The 22500-nt window shown below is 40.5% G+C and overlaps 1 protein-coding gene across 3 annotated transcripts in view; it reads left to right on the top strand.

Annotated features, from left to right (window-relative positions):
• The window catches only part of LOC135102290 (hemicentin-2-like), a 61745-nt gene that overhangs the window by 37101 nt on the left and 2144 nt on the right, over positions 1-22500 (top strand). For all 3 annotated transcript variants that reach the window (XM_064007299.1, XM_064007301.1, XM_064007300.1), the window contains exons 3-6: positions 3574-3735; positions 13153-13287; positions 15853-16069; positions 20907-22500. The exon at positions 20907-22500 is cut by the window's right edge and continues 2144 nt beyond it. In XM_064007299.1, coding sequence (XP_063863369.1) covers positions 3574-3735; positions 13153-13287; positions 15853-16069; positions 20907-21022 — 630 coding nt within the window. In that variant the 3' untranslated portion in view covers positions 21023-22500. The remainder of the gene's footprint in view (positions 1-3573; positions 3736-13152; positions 13288-15852; positions 16070-20906) is intronic.

A 22500-nucleotide genomic window follows, 5' to 3' on the forward strand; every position in this document is an offset into this window, starting at 1 on the left:
GTTTTATTCAGCATCATAGTATTTCTTCTTCTTCTTCTCCTTTTACTATTTCTCATCCTCGTTCTCTTTTTTTTCCTCCTCCTCCTCCTCCTCCTCCTCCTACTACTATTCATCATCATCATATTTCTTCTTCTTCTTCTTCGTCTTCTTTTTTATTCATCATCTTATTCCCTCTTCTTCGTCTTCTTTTTCTCCTTTTTTCCTTCGTCTTTTCTACTTCTCCTCATCCCCTTTCTCTTTTCCTCTTTTCCTTCCTCCCTCCTTTTATTCACCATCATTGCATTAATTTTCTTCTTTTTCTTCTACTTTCCTTCTTCTTTAACTACTACTTCACATCCTCTTTCTCTTTTTCGTCCTCTTCCTTCTCCTCTTCCCTCTTTCTCTTCATCCTCTTATCTCTTTTAGCACCTTCTCTTTGCCTAATTTTTCTTCCCTGTCCTCCTGCAAACACCTTTTATCCAAATGTTTATTTCTTCATTCGGTTTAATCTTCCTTCCACTTTCCACATTTCCCTCTTCGCTCTATGTCTCCTTTTCTTCCTTCTCTTCTTTTCTCCTTTTCTTCCTTCTCTTTTTTTTTTATCACCTTCCTTTCATTCTAGTTTATCACGCACTTCCATGTTATCTTCTATTATCTTTGCACACTGTTATCATTTCTTCAACCTCTCCTTTCTTTCTTTCTTTCTCTCTCTCTTTCTCTTTGCTATCTTCTTCTTTCTCTCACGTCTTATTTTTACGCTCATTGTTGAACTAAGAGCATCACTTCAACTTTATTTTATTTCTTTTCTTTCTTCTTCTCTCTCCTCCTCCTCCTCCTCCTCCTCCTCCTCCTCCTCCTCCTCCTCCTCCTCCTCCTTCTCTTCTTTATACTAAACTTTTCTCACCATTTCTTACCTTTTTAGTCCTATTTTTCTTAATTTTTTTCCGACTATTCTCCTCCTCCTCCCCTCCCTCCTCCTCCTCCTCTTGCTCTCCTTCCCTCCCCGCTTCTTCACTGCAGGAAAATGTTTTTTTTTTTTCCTTTCCCCCCTCCTTGCTTCCCTCCTTCCTTCCTTTTGTGATTCATATTCCCTCTCCCTTTTCTTCGTCTGCGGTCCTCTCTCTCTCTCTTCTGCCGCCCCTTAAAGAAAAATGCCTCCAACCAAACCTCCTCTTCTCTTTCAACTTTTCCCTCTCCTCCAACAGAAACTTTCAACATTGCCTTCCCTTTTCCTCTTCTCCTTCTAATTTCCTCCACCCATCTCTTTCTTCCCTCCCTTTCCTTCCTTTTCCTCCTCCTTCCTAGCCCCCTTGTTTTCTCTCTCTTGTTTCAGTCCCATGTCTTCCTCCTCCTCCTCCTCCTCCTCCTCCTTCATTCAGCCATATACGATATATCGTATTTTTCTCATTCTTCCTGCCACTCCACGTCTCCTCCTCCTCCTTCCTGCTTCCCTTGTCTTCTTCTTCCTCCTCCTCCTCCTTCTTCTTCTTCTTCTTCTTCTTCCTCTTTTTTCTTCTTTCAGCCACGTCTTCCTGTCCCTCCTCCTCCTCCTCCTCCCTCCTCCTCCTCCTCCTCAGTTTGTAATTTATTTTTTTTCTCTTCCTCTCTCCTCTTCTACTGATAAATCAATTACATGTTTTTACTTTCTTATTCTTCCCTTCCTTCATCATCCCTTTTCGTTTTTTTCTTCCTTGGTATTCTGATGGTAAAACCCACTTCTACTCTCACTTCTTTCTCCCCTTCCTTACTTTCTCTTTCCTTCTTCGCTTTCATTCTCTACCCACTCCTTCCTATTCATCAGATTAAGCAAGAATTACTATTACTACCACTACTGCATTTATCCTAATCCTTCCCTTCCTCTCTCTGCCTCTCCCTTCTTTCCTTCATCACCTCTCTTTCTTTCTGTCCTACCATTTTGTGTCTTACTACTACTACTATTTTTCTCCACTATTCTCTTTCCTTGTTCCAATTTTTCATCCTACTGACAAAAATAATTCTACTTTTTATATTCCTACCCTTTTCCTTCTTCTCTCTTGCCAACTTTTCTCACCTACGCTTCGTCCCTCTCCTCTTCGTAACATTTCATCTCGTCTGTCTCACTGTCTGCTGTTTTGCTTCTATTCATGTAGTTACTGATTCACGGTGGACGTCCGGAGAAGGGATGATGAAATAGGGAAAGCTGGGTGCGGCATTCAAAGCGCAGGATATTTGAGTCTATTTTGGGTATAACGTTAATGTAATCAGAAGTTTCGGCTCCTACATGCAGCTGAAGATGTTTCCTGTTTCTAAATCTCACCTTTGGATGTTCGTAGGACTTGAATACAAATATGAATAGAAACCTAACAGTGCCTGACACGATGCCTGCAAACAGAGCCCCGCTAGGGAGTTGTTATAGGAAAGGGTAATTGGTTGTTTGTGTGATGATTATTAAAGTGGCATTCAGGGTTTGTTTTATTTACTTATTTTTTTTCTTATTTTTGCTGTTTGGTGTTGCGTGTGGATTTTTTTTATTATATTGATTTGCAGTAATATATCTTGTAAAAAATGCTCACTAATTAATAAAAGAAATTAAAGGGAAGGAATTAGTGTAGAAAGTTCATTCACTTTTTTTTTTTTAAGGAGTCTGGTCAAGAACTTTAAATTCATAGAAAAAAATTTTTAGTAAGTTTCTCAAACACACAAAAAATGACTTAAATTTTTTTTTTTATACGGGTCAAGGAGTCTGGCTAAGGTGATAATCAGGAAATACATAGAAAATCAGCTCGGACATTGTGCCGTTACCTGAAAAAAAATAAATAAATAAATAAAAAAAAATAATAATAATAATAAATAAATAAAAAAAAGTGAAGATGTAAAAATGTTGGCAAATTTCACTTCGGGAGAAGCCTTAACAGTGCGAGTCGCCTGTTGGCTGCGTGTCCAGTGATGTCACCAGCAAGTCAACCAAAGAGCGAAGTGCGCATTTTCATCCATTACTCTCATGAAGAGTTTGAAATATGACATTTGTTTTTGTATCTATTCACGTATTCTCTTATCTATTTTGCAATTAATGAAATTTTTCCTGTTTTTCACTGCATATTCAAATTTGGTTAGGCGCAAATTATGGTGCAACAGTACACTAAAAGAAAAAAAAGGGAAAAAACCTTAAATTCCATGCCACAGGAATGCTTGCGTCATTCAAAGCTAATGATTTACAAAGTGAAGACACTCAGCCCGGCCTCCACTGCAGGTGAAGAGAACACAAAGCGTTCATTCTTTTCCTTAGGGTCGCCCTCTTACTCCTTCCTTCCTTGTCCTTTTCTCCTTCACTTTTTTCCTTACCTTGAAAATAAACTACTTTTCTTCTATCTCCTGATAACTACTTTTTCCTTCCTATCTTCCATTCTCCCTGTGTATATAATTTTTTCCTTACTTTCTTATACTCCCATTCTCTCTAAGTACCAGTGTTCAACAGTGTTACGCCTACACCTTCCACTTGCTCCGCTCAACTCCCTCACCTCCCCAGTCCCCTCACACTTTCAACCCACCACCACCACCACCACCACCACCACCACAAGCACCCCTGACACGGCTTTCCTTCCCACTCTCCCCCAGGTGTCGTGGTTCAGGCGGCGGGACTGGCACATCCTAACGACGGGCATCTTCACCTACACCAACGACGCCCGCTTCAGTGTGCTGCACCCCGAGGAGACCGAGGACTGGACGCTGCAGGTCAAGTACACCACCAGGAGGGACAACGGCACCTACGAATGTCAGGTGAGTCAGCAAGAAACACAAAGGAAGAGCAAGTATTAGTAGCTTTTGTTCTCGTCCCCTTCAGGAGTGTCAGGTGAGTCAGCAAGGAACACAAAGGGAGGGCAACTATTAGTCGATCTGCTCGATCAGGTGAGTCAAAAAGAAACACAAAGGAAGAGGAAATATTAGTCGCTCTTCTTGTTCAGTGGAGTCAGCAAAAGAACACAAAAAAGGAGCAAGTACTAATCGCTCTTCTTGTTCAGGTGAGTCAACAAGGAACACAAATGAAGAGCAAGTATTAGTCGCTCTTCTTTTTCAGGCGAGTCAGCAAAAGAACACAAAGGAGGGGCAAGTATTAGTCGCTCTTCTTGTTCTCTTCAGGAGTGTCAGGTGGGTCACAAACGAACACAAAGGAAGAACAAGTGGTAATCGCACGTTTGTCCTCTTCATCACGCCAGGTAAGTCATCAAGGAGCACAAAGGAAAGACAAATAGTACTAGGAGTTCTCTTCCCCTTGAATCTTCGCAAGTCACCAAAGTAAACATTTATTGTTATCATTACACCGCACATATGTAAAGTGCAAATAGTGAAATATAGCGCAACTTTGAGGTATATAAAATAAAAAAAAATGCTATACAAGATAGTGAAGGGGTGAGGGAAGGGTGAAGGAATGGAGGTGAAGGGGTGATCAGCAGGTGAGAAGGAGATAAGAAGAAAGAGATGAGAAGGGATAAAGAGAGAGATGAAAAGAAGGTAAGAGATATGATATGTTAGGGAAAGGTTACAGGGAAAATGAGAGGAGGGGTAACAGGAAGATGATGAGATGGAGGTGGAAAGGTCAGAGATGTCTGAGGAAGGTTAAAGGTAATATGAGAAGGAGATGAGAAAGAGGTGAAAAAGTAGGTGAAGGAAAGGCGAGAGGACTGTGAGAGGCATGTAGGAGTGATGTGAATAGCGGAAGAGATGGAGAGCAGAAGAGAAGATGAAAGAAGTGAGAGAGAGAGAGAGAGAGAGAGAGAGAGAGAGAGAGAGAGAGAGAGAGAGAGAGAGAGAGAGAGAGAGAGAGAGAGAGAGAGAGAGAGAGAGAGAGAGAGAGAGAGAGAAGAAGAAGAAGAAGAAGAAGAAGAAGAAGAAGAAGAAGAAGAAGAAGAAGAAGAAGAAGAAGAAGAAGAAGAAGAAGAAGAAGAAGAAGAAGAAGAAGAAGAAGGCGAGAGAGAGAGAGAGAGAGAGAGAGAGAGAGAGAGAGAGAGAGAGAGAGAGAGAGAGAGAGAGAGAGAGAGAGAGAGAGAGAGAGAGAGAGAGAGAGAGAGAGAGAGAGAAGAAGAAGAAGAAGAAGAAGAAGAAGAAGAAGAAGAAGAAGAAGAAGAAGAAGAAGAAGAAGAAGAAGAAGAAGAAGAAGAAGAAGAAGAAGAAGAAGAAGAAGAAGAAGAAGAAGAAGAAGAAGGAGGAGGAGGAGGAGGAGGAGGAGGGATGAGAAAGGTATAACTAGAAGGAAAAGTGAGAAAAATAAGGTGGAAAAGAAATGAGAGGAATGAGTAGAAGGTGAAAGAGACAGGAGAGGGAGATAAAAGAAGAGAGAGAGAAATGAGATGAAGAAAAGAGAGGAACCTTATTGGTGGAGATAAGTAATAGAAGTGAAAAGTTTAGTGTGTGTGTGTGTGTGTGTGTGTGTGTGTGTGTGTACACATGTCAGTGGAGGTCTTGTCTGTAGCGGAAAGAGAAACGCAGATTTAATGTGTGTGGGCGAAGGAGTAATAGGAGAGGAGGAGGAGGAGGAGGAGGAGGAGGAGGAGGAGGAGGAGGAGGAAAGGAGGAGGAGGAGGAGGAGAGAGTGGAGGAATGAACAGTAAGTGATGGAGGAGGAGGAAGAGGAGGAGGAGGAGGAGGAGGAGGAGGAGGAGAGTGGAGGAATGAACAGTAAGTGGTGGAGGAAGAGCAGGAAGAGAACGGCAGGAAGAAGAGGAAGAGGAGGAGGAAGCGGTTGCGGAGGTCGAAGAGGAGGAAGAGGAGGAGGAGTGGCCGTGATTTAAGCCAGCGTGTAATACTATTAGAGGTATTAGTGAGGCAGCAGTGCAAACAGAGCTGTTAATTCAGCACAAAAGCGTGAGGCGTGATCCTTGTGACTACATGTAAATCTCACCTTAATTACATTCATACAGGTAATGTTCCCAATACGATACGATTACAATAGCGTGCCGAACTAATGAGGCACAGGTGAGGCTAACTAGTCAATCAATTTGCACACACAACACCTGATATTTTAAAATGATACACAAAGGAAGGTAAAATGAACAAACAGCAGCAGTTCAGCTGAACCATACGAGGATAACAATAAATTATATACACTACCTGATTTAAACTCTTTCGGTACGATATGCAACACCTCACACAACTAGAAGGAACGAAATCTTAATAAATATCGACAGGAAAAAAGAAAAAGGGAATTAAAGTAATAGATTCAGCAATTGCTAGCCACTGTAATGCTCAGATATGACTGTGAAACAAGAAAAACGACCTCAGAATGGTTAGTCACGAGAAAAGACCACATTAAGTCGTAGGGAAAGTGTAAGTAAAGATTTTATGGTAAAGGTAATTAGTCAGTTTGCACATTTAACATTTGATATTTTTTAGAGATACACAAGGAAAGTAAGATGAATAAACAGCAGGAATTCAGTTGGTCCACACGAGGCTGACTGTGATGAACTACGAACAATATCAAATTAAAAGTAAGAAATAAAGGATAGTAAAGAGAAGGAACCTCCCCGTCCACCAATACACCTCAAATTTGTGAAGGTAACTCCTATTAGAACTAGAAAAATGCATAATCCTCCTCCTCTTCCTCCTCCTCCTCCTTTTTTTCAGGGTCTGCTGCTGTTTGGACTATCTTTGTATTCCTTTGCATTCTTCTTATTTGCCGCTTCTTAACCTTCTTCATTCTTTACCTCTGTTAGTCACTTTTTGTTTCATTATCTTGTTAACTTTCAACAAAATATCTTTTTTTGTTCTTCCTCTTATTCAAAAGTGATGTAAATACATTCAGATGATCTGCAGATGCATGCCAATCAGTATAAACGTGTCAAGGCAGAGTGAATATTTATTAAAAGAAAAAAATAAAAAGCTTCAGGCAATTAGCGTTACATTATGAAAAAAAATATATTAATGCATGATTTCTATCGCATCAAAGAGCTCTCCACCAAAAAAGTTAACGTTTTTAGCGGAAAAATCTGGATACAAGTTAACGAAATCTCTCTCTCTCTCTCTCTCTCTCTCTCTCTCTCTCTCTCTCTCTCTCTCTCTCTCTCTCTCTCTCTCTCTCTTCTTCCCTTCCCCTACCCCCTCCTCCTCCCTCTTCCTCTCCTACCCCCTCTCCTTCCCTCTCCTCCCTCTCCTTCCTTCTCCGTCTCCTCTCCCCGTCCCTCTCCTTCACTCTCCCCTTCCCTCATCTCCCTTCTCTCCTTCTCCCGCTCCCTCATGCTTTTCATACCACACTTCACTTCAAAAAAAAAAAAAAAAAAAAAAAAAAAAAAAAAAAAAAAAATATATATATATATATATATATATATATATATATATATATATATATATATATATATATATATATATATATATATATATATATATATATATATATATATATATATATATATATATATATATATATATATATATATATATATATATATATACCAATACACTGACGCAAAAGCAGCAGCAGCAGTAGCAGGATTTCACAACCACCAGCATCTTACTTCAGCATTTTTCCTTTGCAAATTATTCAACATGATGCTTCGTAGTACAAGAGACAGAATATTCTGAGCCTTAGAGTGGCCTTGGAGAACCACTAGGCAAGAGAGGAAGGGAGAGAAAGAAGGGAGGGGGTGAGAGGGAGGATGGTGAGGGAGTGAGGGGGAGAAGGCGTGTCTTGTTTCTTCTCTCGCTGATTCTCTGATTTTCTCTACGCTTTCTTGGTCTTCTTCCTACACCTTCCCTTGTTTTTGTTCTAGTTCTTCTTTTTTGTTTTGTTTTTGCCCTCCTCTTCCTCCTTCTCCTCCTCCTCTTCTTCCTCCTTCTCTTGTTCTTGTTCTTCTTCTTCTTCATCATCATCATCATCATCATCATCATCTTCCTTTTCTTCGTTTTCGTCCTCTCCTCCCCCTCTTCCTCCTTTTGCTTTTCTTCTTCTTCTTCTTCTTCTTCTTCTTCTTCTTCTTCTTCTTCTTCTTCTTCTTCTTCTTCTTCTTCTTCTTCTTCTTCTTCTTCTTCTTCTTCTTCTTCTCCTCCTTCTTCGTCCTCGTCCTCCTCCTCCTCCTCCTCCTCCTCGTCCTCCTCCTCCTCCTCAAGCCACAGAACGTAAGTCTTTTTTTATTGTTTGGAGCAGTGGTCTCGAGAGAGTTACGGGAGAAGGCAGTGAGATGTTATGTAGAGAGTGCCCTTTCTCTCTCTCTCTCTCTCTCTCTCTCTCTCTCTCTCTCTCTCTCTCTCTCTCTCTCTCTCTCTCTCTCTCTCTCTCTCTCTCTCTCTCTCTCTCTCTCCTTCTCTTGCCGTCTTTTCACTCTAATCTTATTCTCCTGACATGCTCTTCCTTGTCTCCTCCTCCTCCTCCTCCTCCTCCTCCTCCTCCTCCTCCTCCTCCTCCTCTTCATTGTTCTCCTATTCGCCCTTCCGAACTCATTCCTGCATTTCTATCTCTCTTTTCCTTCGTAATCCTCTTCCTCCTCCTCCTCCTTTTCCTTCAACCTTGACTCTTGGAAAAATCTCTAAATTATAACGAAAAGTTTTATTTTTCTCTATACGTCTGAATTTATGTCCCCTGTGTGTGTGTGTGTGTGTGTGTGTGTGTGTGTGTGTGTGTGTGTGTGTGTGTGTGTGTGTGTGCGCCCACATATGTACGCAAGGTGCTTCCTTCATAAGACGCGAGGTAATTCAGAAGGCCGCATTCGTTCTGTTGCTTATAATTCCTTCACGTGCACCTTCCCTTCAGGAGGAGGAGGAGGAGGAGGAGGAGGAGGAGGAGGAGGAGGAGGAGGAAGGAGAAGCAGAAATGAAAAGTCTTAGGAAAAGGATAAGCATGAAGAAAATGTAAAAAACAAAAATATGGAACACACACCTCCTGAGAGAGAGAGAGAGAGAGAGAGAGAGAGAGAGAGAGAGAGAGAGAGAGAGAGAGAGAGAGAGAGAGAGAGAGAGAGAGAGAGAGAGAGAACGAGCCATGCATTTAATCTCACGGCGAATGCATAAGTATGAATAAATGAATGAAGGAAAAGAAAAATGAAAAAGAAAGGAAAACGAAAAAAAATGGAAGAAAAGAAGAAAGAAATGAAAGAAGGATGGAATGAAAGACCTCCACCATCACCACCACCACCAATGTCATCAAGGGAAAGGCTAAAAGAAGGGACCGAACGTTCTCTCTCTCTCTCTCTCTCTCTCTCTCTCTCTCTCTCTCTCTCTCTCTCTCTCTCTCTCTCTCTCTCTCTCTCTCTCTCTCTCTCGTTATGGTTTAATATACAGGCAATTAACATTTCAAGGAAAGGAAGGGAGCAGACATGATAAAAGAAGACTTAATGAAGAATGGAGGATATGAGAAAAAGTTGGGAAAAAAAGTGGAACGGAGAAGAAAAGAGAGGTGACGTGAAAAGAAGAAAAGAAAGAAACCAAGAGAGAGAGGAGGGAAGGGGATAGAGGAGGAGAGAAAAGGGGAGGAGAGAAGAAAAGAGAGAAGGAAGGATGAAAAGATATAACAGAAGGGAGAAGAGAGGGAGGAGAAGCAGGGAGTATAAAGGAGACACAAAACAACACAAGATATAGAAGAAAGACACGAAAAATTAAACACACACACACACACACACACACACACACAGATGGGGACGAAAAGAGAAAGGGAGAGAAGAAGACCAAAGGAAGGGAGAAACAGACACACGCAATTCAGGACAAAACTGGGAAGGGAGACAAAGGACAAACAAAGGGAAGGAAAGGCAGAAGAGGGGAGGAACAAGGCCAGTACTTATAACACTCATCTTATTAATGTTTACACAGGAGACGGAGCAACTTAATGTTCTGAGCGCTAATGTTGTGTCGGGTGTTGAGATAATGCCTTGACAAATCCCCGGAGCGTGTTTGTAACTCAACAAGCATTCATTCGTTATTTCTCATGTTCCCTCCCTCCTTCCGTCTCTCTTCTACCTTCTGTTCCATCTTCTCATCCTTTCTCCCTTTTTGTCTCCTTTCTTTTCTTCTTCTCTTCTCTCCTTCCCTCTTTCCACTCTTCTCTTATCTCCAACTCTCGTTTTTTTCTCTCGTCTTGGCTCGTCTTGTCTCGTCATCACGTCCCTCGAATTAGTGTTAGTGGTTAACGAGATGGAAATGCTTAATGGCACTTATTAGACACATAGATGCTTCGGATTCATTACTGGGAGAGCAAGTTTTATCGCCCTTATCACCAACCACACTTCAGAAGGAGGGACCGTCACGCTACGCAGTATAGTTTTTTTTTTCTTTGCAGCAGAAATTAAACATGGATACCTTCGTCTAATTATTACATAGCGCCACAACAACAGAAGCTTATAGAACCGCTACTTAAATATAACGAAACTCAAATACAATAATCTATTCATATATACTCGTACATATATTATTTTCTTTCTCTAATTTTTTTTTTATGTGTGTGTGTGTGTGTGTGTGTGTGTGTGTGTGTGTGTGTGTGTGTGTAAGTAAGTAAGTAAGTAAAGGTTTATTGCCCATTTGCATAAATACATTTGAGAAAGACATGTTTACAAAAGAAGAAAGATGGCAGAGACTGTCAAGCCGAAGCTTCCCGACAGTCACATATATGTACATAATTATGAATATTGTTTACACCAACACCAATTGGCAATATTTTAGGTAAACTATCTAAAGAATTATTTGAGTAACTAGACTAGTAATAATAGCAATAATAATTACAAGATTAAAGCTAAGGAAATTACAATAAATATACTGCAAATGCAAATATTGATAATAATAATAATAATAATAATTGTGTGTGTGTGTGTGTGTGTGTGTGTGTGTGTGTGTGTGTGTGTGTGTGTATTAGGAATTCGCTCAATACAACAAGATGTCATAAACCTATACCTCTGACCACAAAATGCACAATTCACAGCTCTAAAATACACACACACACACACACACAAAAAAAAAAAAGAATCAAACACCTACTAGGAAAGAAATAATGTTCAGAGAAAGCTACAAAAAAAAAAAAAGTGCCAGAGTGCTTTGTGATCAAGGAACGATACGCTAAAGAGGAGTGAAAGGATTAAGAAAGCATTAAACATTTCAGCGCCCTTACCTTCACTTTTACGAGGCTCTTGAGTAAAAGTTTTTATGATCCTAGTGGCAGTTACCGAGGATACTGCCTCACCAATTGAGAAAACGTCCAAGAGAGCCCAAACAATCAGCTTGAGCCCCTGAAAGTAGTCATGATGAGAGAGCAAAGCGTTTAAGAATACAAACCATACTAAGATTAAAGGATCGTATGGGGAATAAATGAGACAAACATGACCTGAATTACGAACACTGCCCGGATAACTCACCCATAACACGCGGGGAAAAGACACTGAAGGAAGACTAACACGACACATTCACTTCAAGACGGAGAGAGAAACACGCGAGACACATCAATACTAAGAACAAATAGTGATAAACCTTGAGGGAGAGATGAAGACGCTGCCATAGAGATATAAATTGATGACCTTTATGGATGAAAGAAGTAAGATTTGTACATAAGGTAATAAATACTACTTAGATACATGCATTGCGAGAAGAGAGAGAGAGAGAGAGAGAGAGAGAGAGAGAGAGAGAGAGAGAGAGAGAGAGAGAGAGAGAGAGAGAGAGAGAGAGAGAGAGAGAGAGAGAGAGAGAGAGAGAGAGAGAGAGAGAGAGAGAGAGTGAATAAAGGGGTAATGAACATTGGAATAGATAATACCTGTGGAGAAGAGTGATGATAATTAAGTAGGAGAGTAACAATATGGAAATTCAACACTACTGATAGATCCACTACAAGGAGGACGAGTGAGGAGGAGAAAAAAAAAAAACAGAGATTGAAATACCAACTGATAATCCTTAAGGAAGAGGGTAAAGATAATAGAATAACAATATAATCTATTCAGCTCTAAGAGAAACACAAATGAGGAAGAGAAAAACGGCGAGACTGAAACAGCAATTGATAATCCTTGAGAAAGAGACTAAGGATAATACATACAGTAACATCGTATCCACTGATGAGTGAGAATAGAAAAAATAAAAAAATACTGAAATAGCAACTGATATTTGTGAAAGAAAGTAAATAGAGTAACACTAATAATGCAGATTAATTGCGAGGAGTATGAAAGAAGAAAAAAAAAAGACAAATATAAATTGATAGTCCTTGTGGAAGAGAGTAAAGACAATAAACTAACAACACATCTGTTCAACTCTATTGATACAGATTCATTGCGAGAATCACGAAAGAGGAGGAAAATGGAGGGATTGAAATATAAATTGATAACCACTGTGGAAGAAGAGTCAAGACAACAGAGTAACAATACAACCACATAACATTACAACTAAATATTTATTAGGAGGAAGAACAGAGGAGAGAGGAGGAGAGAAACAGGGAAATAGAAATAGTAATTGATAATCCTTGTGGAAGAGAGTAATGGGGAAGAGAACAATACAGTGAGAACATTATATATAGAGAATGATAAGGATGAGATATGAATGAACACACTGGAGATAATGATAAGATAGCAAGACATTATGAAGAGGAGCTTTGGCCCTCCACATTAATCAACCAAGTGTGTTACAAAACTGGCGTTTGGATAAGATGACACGACCGCATATTCAGTCCATTTTGCTGCAATACTCGTCACTTAAACATTGAAAACACTGTAAAAAAAAAAAAAAATGTGGGCATGAACTCGCACAATAAAAAAAAATGAATCAGAAAAAAAAGTAATACGAAATTAGCTTCTTTTCTATGCCACACAAATATTCAAGAGACTGAAGCACGAAAAAAGTTTCTTAAAAAGTTGTTGATGATTACAGAAAGAAATTGCCTTGTTGTTAGAAGAATTAAGGAAGATAATTTAGACGCATAAGCTTCGTAAAACATCAACATACACGTCTAGAATAAGAAAATGAGGTAGCAACACGTACAAAAAAAAAAAAAAGGACAAAAAAAAGGACACAAAAAAAAGATAAATGCACATCTGAAATAATAATAATGATAGTAATAATAATAATAATAATAATAATAATAATAATAATAATAATAATAATAATAATAATAATAGTAATAATAATAATAAATTTATCTTAGGTCACAGCAAAGTAAAATATACGTTCCTACCACCAAAATATGACACCACCAAAATGAACACAACTTAAGGCCATCCACTCATTCTTCTCTGGTCCGTGTCCTTGCAGCTGTCCACGGGCACGGGCGTCATCTCACAGTTCGTGAACCTGTATGTGGTGGTGCCGCAGGCGTACATCCTGGGCAGCAAGGACCTACACGTACAGCTCGGCTCCACCATCAAGCTTACGTGCGTCATCAAACAGGTAAGGGCATGTCAATTAAAGATAGGTAACAAGCCAATTAAAGACTGGTGAAAGTTGAGTGTTAATAAAGACAAGGATACGTTAATTAAGGGCAGGTAATAGGTTATATGCTAATTAAAGATAAGTAGCAGATGAGTATACGTTAATTAAGGACAGGCAAAAGGTGAAGTACATTAAGTGTGAAGGTACGTTAATTAGGTAAAGGTAATAGGTGAAGACGTAAATTAATGAAAGGTAACAGATGAATACGTTAATTATGGTCAGGAAGCAAGTGAAGACGTTAACTAAGGGCAGGTAAGATGTGGAGGTACTTATAAGGGTACAAAACAGGTGAGATACGTTCATTAACGCCAGGTAAAGGTTAATTAAGGACAGCCATGTGATCACGTTAATTAAGGGCAGGTAACACGTGAGGACATGACAGTTATGGACAGGCAACAGGTAAGGATACGTTAATTATGGAAGGGTAAGAAGTGGGGGTGCGTTAATCAAGGACAGGTAACAAAGCAAAACACGCTAATTAAGGCCTAATTAATTAATATGACAAATGAGAACACGTTAACTACAAGTAACAATTAAAGTACAAGAACAAGAAAGGTCACGTTAATTGAAAAAAAAAGTCGCTTTGTGAAATAAAGATGTAGATTAGAAAGATAATTTGTTGATTAGAATAAAGTTAATATTTAGAGTGAAATGGATAAGTTAGGTTTTATTTTCGATTATGGCAGACGAAGAAGTAACTTAAACCATTCTTAAGTTTTGTTAGGCTCGATTAAATCCAGTCAGTGCACCTTGTTATAATTAGTATTCGAGTTCAGACTTGTTTTTGTTAAATTGCTCGGGTAAAGAACTGGTATTATAATGTTATATTTCATAAAAGTCCAAATCATTTACTGCGCTGTTAGAAGGAAAAAAAGTCACACTATTCTAAATTTTTAATAATCTTTGTTAACCCTTTTTCTGCTATAATCGTATCTTATTAATATTGAGGTCACTCTAATGAATGATTTAGATGGACATCAAAAAAAGATAATGTGAATAACCATTTTTATCTTTTGCCAAGCTACACAAGCACGTATTTTTAAGACTGTAGTACGAAAACAATAAATGTTATAAAAAGTTGTCGTTGATTATGAGAAAGACTGATTACCAGTGAAAAAGTTTAAATGAGGTAACGATGAAGGAAAAATAAACATGTTCTACAGTTATCAACGTCTTTTACTGCTAATTACACAGACATACGAGAGAAAGAAAAAGGTGCAGTAAATAAAGTCAAGTTATGATGAAAGAAAACACAAACAATAACCTAAAATTATTTATTCCCTTTACTATTACTTACACAAACACACAAGACAAGAAAGGTTACAGTGCCCCAGTAAATCAAGTAAAAAAATAAACATCCTAATATGATTTATGCTCACATACTATTAAAAATAAGCGAAGAAAGAGCACAAGTCACACTGCTCCATTAAATCAAAATAAAATACTACTCACTACTTCCCCTAATGTTTCACGCCAGAGGACCCAATATCACGTCTGAGAAGAAGGAGCAAACTTAGCGCTCCATTAGTATTCTGTAGGGCAAGGGTTGTGAGGGCGAGGCGCGGGTGTGAGGGGCGTGAGGCGAGGTCAGCCGGGCCATGCTAAGTCAGCGTGAGAGGATGTAAAGTCAAATCAAAGTGAAGTCAAGTTGTCGAAGTTAAGAGCAAGTTATTCCAAGTTAAGAGGACGAGGGAGGGAGGGAGGGAGGGAAGTAGGATGGGAGGGAGGGAGGAAGGAAGGAGGCGTGTGTAGGATGTAGTTCAATTTAGTTTAACATCAAACACAACGAGGAGACGAAACACCAAACAAACAAACACACATACACACACACTTCAGCGTTGTAACGACATCAAAAGAAGTGACGGGGCATCAAAATAAAATAAAAGGTTTGGGAAGCGCTTCTCTCGACACAATGTAACTCGATTCCCTTGTGAGGAGGAGGAGGAGGAGGAGGAGGAGGAGGAGGAGGAGGAGGAGGAGGAGGAGGAGGAGGAGGAGGAGGAGGAGGAGGTGGTGGTGGTGGTGGTGGTGGTGGCGGTGATGGTGATGGTGTTGGTAGTAGTAGTAGTAGTAGTAGTAGTATTTGTAGTAGTAGTAGTAGTAGTAGTAGTAATAGTAGTAGTAGTAGTAGTAGTAGTAGTAGTAGTAGTAGTCGTAGTAGTAGTAGTAGTAGTGTTTGTAGCAAAAGGAGAAGTAGTTTTAATCTCTATTTCAGTTCCATAAAACAAAATTAAACAAACAACACTAAAAATAACAACAACACAACCACCACCACCACCACCAAAGAAACCCCAAGAACAACACACAAAAATAACCCTCATCAACATTTCCTCTTTCGTCTGCCCATCCCTTCCTTTCCTTACCTTACCTAACCTAACCTAATCCTTACCATTCTCTTCCCTTCCCTCCAATACCCCCAAAACAAACACTTCCCCAACACCACATACCCTTCACCATCCCTTCCCACACACACACACACACACACGCACACACACACTCAACATCATCCCAACTCCCCCGCAGAGTCCCACGCCGCCGCAGTACGTGTTTTGGTACCGGAATGACCATATGATTAACTACGACACGCGGAGGGGCGGCATCAACGTGACCACTGAGAAGGGCCCCACCCAGACCATGTCCAACCTGGTGATCACGGACGCCAGGCACAAGGACTCCGGGAACTACACCTGCAGCGCCTCCAACACACAGAGCGACTCCTCCAATGTGTTCGTCTCCCATGGTAAGAGAGGGATGGGTGTGCGTGCGTGGTTAGGGGGGATGGTGGTGATAGTATTTAAGTGTTGTTGTTGTGGTTGTTAACTTGACCTAATTTAACGTAGTGTAATATAGACTGACTTAACTGTATAATGTGTGTGTGTGTGTGTGTGTGTGTGTGTGTGAGATCACTGGGCTAATGTTTCTAAAAGTTTCAGCACCTAGATTCAATGATTTTTAAAGACATTCGGGTTTACAGGGTTGTTTTTATTATCCTGTGATAATCTGAACAGGATCCTCATTAACAGGGAAAACATTCATGAGAAGCCGATTAATAATTTGGCCTTGTAAAATATTTCATATAAAAAGCCAAATAAGTTAAAGAATACATTCAATTAATCCTTTCATTACGACATCCAACAATTCACAACATGAAAAGCAATGCATGGAATATTTATAAGCATGTGCAAAAAATACGGGAAAAAAGAAGAATAGATTTTACCAATGCCAGCCACTACAGTGTCTGGAAATGAATGTGGAACAAGAAAAGATGTTTCAGAATCGTTAGCAATTAAGGAAGTGTGCCAAACAGGAGTGAAAGGGTTAATATGAAATAGCGCGTCCTAACAAAGCCTAACCTAACATAACCTAACGTAACCAATACTAAACAGGCTTACCCTAACAAAGGCTAAGCAAACCTGCCTCTACGTATACAGTCAGTCTACAGAAATCCAGTATACGCCTATATTCACCCCTAAATAAAAAAAATTAAAAAATTCCCCTAATAGAATCTTATAGCTACTTCAGAGAGAGAGAGAGAGAGAGAGAGAGAGAGAGAGAGAGAGAGAGAGAGAGAGAGAGAGAGAGAGAGAGAGAGAGAGAGAGAGAGAGAGAGAGAGTACTAAAGAAGGGGAACCAGCACACTCCACCACTGTAAATAGATAAATCAAAGTAAAAACAATGTGTGTGTGTGTTCATTCCTCTTCCATCATACTCTGCTTTCACCTTTCCTTCACTTCACTCCCTTCCCGGAACTGAAGCGTGGCGCAGATCGAAGGAAGAGAAACAAATCCAGACCAGTATATCACATCAAGATACGTTACAAGGGCATTCGATAGAAAATCAATGCGCACAAACCGAACTATAAACATCTTGCCACGGGTCTCTCGCTTTCTCTCTCTCTCTCTCTTACGTAAATTATAGAAATAGGAATTACAAGAGAAAAAATAAAAGAAAAAGAACACACTGACGTAAATAGGTTAAAATAGAGTAAGATATTAGTGAACTTGATGTGAAAATTATAATAATACGTGTAGACTTTGTTCTTTCATAGTGTGTGTGTGTGTGTGTGTTTGTGTGTGTGTGTGTACTGTTGTCTGCTTCCTTCCTTCCATTTATTTATTCAGGATCGGATATTTCAGTATTTACTTTTATTTCAATAATGCAAAAGATTTATCGCCTATTTCTTTTTCAATTGCCTTCCTTTTTCCTGATCTTCAAAAAAATTCCTTTCACTTCATGATAACTGTCTCTCTCTCTCTCTCTCTCTCTCTCTCTCTCTCTCTCTCTCTCTCTCTCTCTCTCTCTCTCTCTCTCTCTCTCTCTCTCTCTCTCTCTCTCTCTCAATACACCTAGTTCCACATGTACCATACCAATGCAATCACCGAATCAATCCCTGTCCATCTATCAGCTTGCCTCTCTCTCTCTCTCTCTCTCTCTCTCTCTCTCTCTCTCTCTCTCTCTCTCTCTCTCTCTCTCTCTCTCTCTCTCTCTCTCTCTCTCTCTCTCTCTCTCTCTCTCTCTCTCTGCCACGTAATCCGTTCACCACAACAAGGCCCTGCTATTTCCTACCACAGAATCGCCCCATAACCAAATCAGGGAGCTATTTAGGTTCTCCTCGTCTTCCTCCTCTTGCTCCTCCTTCTCCTCCTCTTCCTCCTCTTCCTCCTCCTCCACCACAAAAGCCACGATAAGGAGGAACCCTGATAGAAGTGGCTCTGGAATAGGGAGGGGGAGGAGGAGGAGGAGGAGGAGGAGGAGGAGGAGGAGGAGGAGGAGGAGGAGGAGGAGGAGGAGGAGGAGGAGGAGGAGGAGGAGGAGGAGATATCAGAGTTCTTTTGGGTTCATAACGAAGGAATGAACTAAAGTACTGTGGAGGAGGGGAACCGCTCATCCTTTTCATATTTTCCCTTAGTAATCGTAAACTCTAAATACATAAACGGATTACATCTCTCTCTCTCTCTCTCTCTCTCTCTCTCTCTCTCTCTCTCTCTCTCTCTGGACTTGTCAATATATTTTCCTTTTTTCTCTATGGATTACTTTGTTTTTTTTTCTATATTATTCATGCTGATTCTTTATTATCTTTGTTATATATTTACCCCATTCATAATCCTCTCTCTCTCTCTCTCTCTCTCTCTCTCTCTCTCTCTCTCTCTCTCTCTCTCTCTCTCTCTCTCTCTCTCTCTCTCTCTCATTCTTTATTATACACTTAAGTTTGTCCATTTTTATTTATTTTTACTTTTCTCTTGCTTGTTTTATTCTACATTTTTTTTCACATTCATTAATTTATACTTTCTCACATTTCAAAGTCTCTCTCTCTCTCTCTCTCTCTCTCTCTCTCTCTCTCTCTCTCTCTCTCTCTCTCTCTCTCTCTCTCTCTCTCTTCCATTGATTTTCTCCTACTGCTACTGCTCCTCCTGCTGGAACATGTGAGAGGGAGAGAGAGAGAGAGAGAGAGAGAGAGAGAGAGAGAGAGAGAGAGAGAGAGAGAGAGAGAGAGAGAGAGAGAGAGAGAGAGAGAGAGAGGGAGTCACAGAGGTCGTCTTAAGGTTATCGGAACTCGAATCACGAACGCTACTTGAGCACACATTGAAAGTCTCTCTCTCTCTCTCTCTCTCTCTCTCTCTCTCTCTCTCTCTCTCTCTCTCTCTCTCTCTCTCTCTCTCTCTCTCCAGCCTCTTACTCATACTTCCTGATTCTTTTTTTTTTAATCTCATCACTTTTAATCTCTCCACTCTTCCTCTCAGATCCTTTTTCTTTTCCTATTTTTTTTTCTTTTCTTCTTCTTCCTCCTTCCTCGGCTTCTTTCTTCCCATGGGTTGTGTAAAGTCTCCTCCTCCTCCTATTCCTCCTCTTCCTCATTCTTCTACTCCTCCACCTTTTCCTCCACATACTTCTATTTCTCCTCCTGTTACTTATTCTCCTCTCCATTAATTCCGTGGTGTCTTAATCTTCCGTCTCTATGTCTTTTTTTTTATTTTCTGTTGTCTATCTTTCTCTGTTTAGTAAGATGCCATTGTTTATTTTTTTTGTTTTTGTGTGATTTCCCCAAATAAAACTTTCTTGTATTCCTCTTTTCTAATTAATTTTCATCATCTTTCCTTTCTCATTTTCTCCAATATTTCATCAGGTTTTCATCACATTTTTTTTTTATTATTTATCTTCGCTCTTGCACAGTTTCCCCTTTATTTATACATTTATTCTCCGCTTTTTACTGTGTGTCTTCTATCATTTATTGGGTTATTCATTTCCTCTATTAATATTCTTTGTTTAGCATTCCGTTTTCTTTTGCAGGTTTATTTATTATTTTGTAATATTAAACATTATTTTATTTATATTTTTTTTGTATTCTCTTTTTTTTTTTTTTGTATATTTCAACGATATTCCTTTCATTCAATACCGGTGCTCATTTATTGTTATTCTTATCTATCTCCATCTCTCTCTCTCTCTCTCTCTCTCTCTCTCTCTCTCTCTCTCTCTCTCTCTCTCTCTCACACAATGTTGCTGACTCATAATTTCTCTGATTTCAGGCCATGTTTCTTAGAGAGAGAGAGAGAGAGAGAGAGAGAGAGAGAGAGAGAGAGAGAGAGAGAGAGAGAGAGAGAGAGAGAGAGAGAGAGAGAGAGAGAGAGAGAGGAATGTGTACATAGTACGAACTAACATATAATATATTCAGTTTATTTTCTTTTCAGTCACACTAAGGAATTTTTTCAAACTTTATAAAAAAAAGAGAAGCAAGATAACATTTCCTTTCTCTCTCTCTCTCTCTCTCTCTCTCTCTCTCTCTCTCTCTCTCTCTCTCTCTCTCTCTCTAAAAGTGAGTTGCAGGAGAAAATAGCGAGGCAAAAAGTAAGAGACAACCATTAAAGTCTCTCAAATATTTCTTTCTAGCCTTTCTCTTCAACCCTTCCTCTCCTCCTCTTTCTTCTCCTCCTCCTCCTCCTCCTCCTCTCTCATGATGACCTCCTCCCCAAATATTTACTTGAGGAGTAAGTGTCTCTCGGCTAGGGTGTGACAGCTTCTCTCTTCCTCCCACGGCAAGATTATCCCCCTCCTCCACCTCCTCCTCCTCCACCTTCTCCTTCTCCTCCTTTCCCGTGTCATCGTCCTCTTGCTGTTTCCTCTTATCCACCTTCTGCTTGTCACCTCATTTTTGCCACCTAATATGTCAGGAATGTTTCTCTACACACACACACACACACACACACACACACACACACACACACACACACACACATGTACACATTAAACGCAAATATATATAGATAGCTAACTAATAAATAAGCTAACAACAGTGTAAATAACCAACAGACTAACACACCAGCTCACAAAACCAACAAACTAACAAACAAACAAACAAATAAACAAAACAAACAATCTACGTGAATACCAGCACAAGTTACTAACAATGCAACAAACTAACTGACAAATCGAATAACAAAGAAAGCTAAATAAATAAATAAGATAAAATCACAAACTAAACCAAAATATCAAATCTTAAGAAATAAAGACACAAATTCAGTCAAGCCGAACTGTTTTCCTTGCCCAGCGTCCCTTCACCACCACCTCTCTCTGCTTCCCAGGTGACAAGATGGCGGCCATACAGAGGCGGAAGGCAGGAGCGGGCGCGGCTGACCTGCGGGTGACCTGGCCGGCTCTTTGGCTCCTCCTCGCCCTCACCTTTGTGGCTCAGAGATGATATGCTTGCCCCGCCACTCCCAACACGCCCTCACGCCCACACGCCCACGCCAGAGTCCCGGCCGCTCACTACTCACCACTCACGCCCCCACGGTCCCCACAAGGCGCCGCTGTTTTCTCGTCCTCTTCGTCCTCGTCGTCGTCGTCGTCGTCGTCTCTTCGTCCCTACTCGGTCTGAGCGCATCTGACGGATTACTGTGACCTTTTCATCAGTCTGTGTGTGACCTTTATATCCTACAAAGTCCTGTGAGTTCATAAATCCTTCCTTATCCTCTTCCTCCTCTTTCCTTTCTCTTCCTTATTTGTCTATCCCTTTTACCTCAGATGCCACCTTTCTTTTTAACATTTTTTTTAACCTTTCCTGTCGCCCTCCCTCCTTCCCTCCACTACTGGGACACTCAGTGGTCCGGATGGAGAGAAAAATTTTGATACTTTCCTTCCTCCCTCCCTCTTATCCCGTCCCTCCCCTCGTACCCGACTCCCCCAAGAACCCTTTCCCTCATTTCCTGCCTCCTCCATCACGAATATTTGCGGCGCTCCGTCAGTCTGTACCTTTCCAATCAGCGCGGTGGGTGACTCGGGTAGTGGATGAGTGAATGACTGACTGAGGTGGCGAGTCCAGTGTTGGGTGGACCTTTTTATATATCCACTACCACCACCATCACTATCCTCGTCCTCCTCATCCAACTCTCTCCCTCCGCACGGTAACGCAGGAGGGAGAAGTAAAGACACACACACACACGCAGAAGAGAAACATTTATAAAGACTGAAGGTGTGTCGTGTGTAAATCTCGTAAAATAGTCTCGTGGTTTGAATTTATGTGTGTGGGCGTTAGTGGGCGTGTTAATGTGTACATGGTTATTAGTATTATCACGGGCGCGTGTCTACGTACGTATGTGTGTGTGTGTGTATATATATATACCGGACGCTCCCTGCTGGAAAGGAGGAAATGGAGGAGACGGAGGTGGAAAAAGGAAGAGCAAGAGGAGGAGGAGGGATAGAAAAAAAAAATATATATATATAAATATGTAAATAGGAAGGAAGGTGAATTCTCGACATAAAGGAAATGACGTGGAGATGAGGAAAATTTGGAGGAGGAGGAGGAGGAGGAGGAGGAGGAGGAGGAGGAGGAGGAGGAGGAGAAACGATGCGTGACAGACAAACCGACAAAAGCAAAATATAAACTCCCTCTTTCTCTCCTTCATTCCTACGTACCTTCCTTCCACCCCTCCATTCCTCCTGCCTTCTTCCATGCCTCCTCCTCCTCCTCCTCCTTCGCCCTCGTCGTCAGAGAAGAAGGATCAAGCACCGGAGCGTCAGAGTGTAAAGGAGGAAAGAGAAAGATAAGAAAAAGAAGTGAAAGAAACTGCGCCTGAACACGAAAGAGGAAAAAATAAACGGGATAAAAATAAAGGAAATAAAAAGAGAGAAATGTTTGCCAAGAAAGACGAGACTGTTTACGTGCATAAAGGAAAGAGG

The sequence above is a fragment of the Scylla paramamosain genome, chromosome 7, assembly GCF_035594125.1.
Source record: "Scylla paramamosain isolate STU-SP2022 chromosome 7, ASM3559412v1, whole genome shotgun sequence".
Taxonomy (NCBI): domain Eukaryota; kingdom Metazoa; phylum Arthropoda; class Malacostraca; order Decapoda; family Portunidae; genus Scylla; species Scylla paramamosain.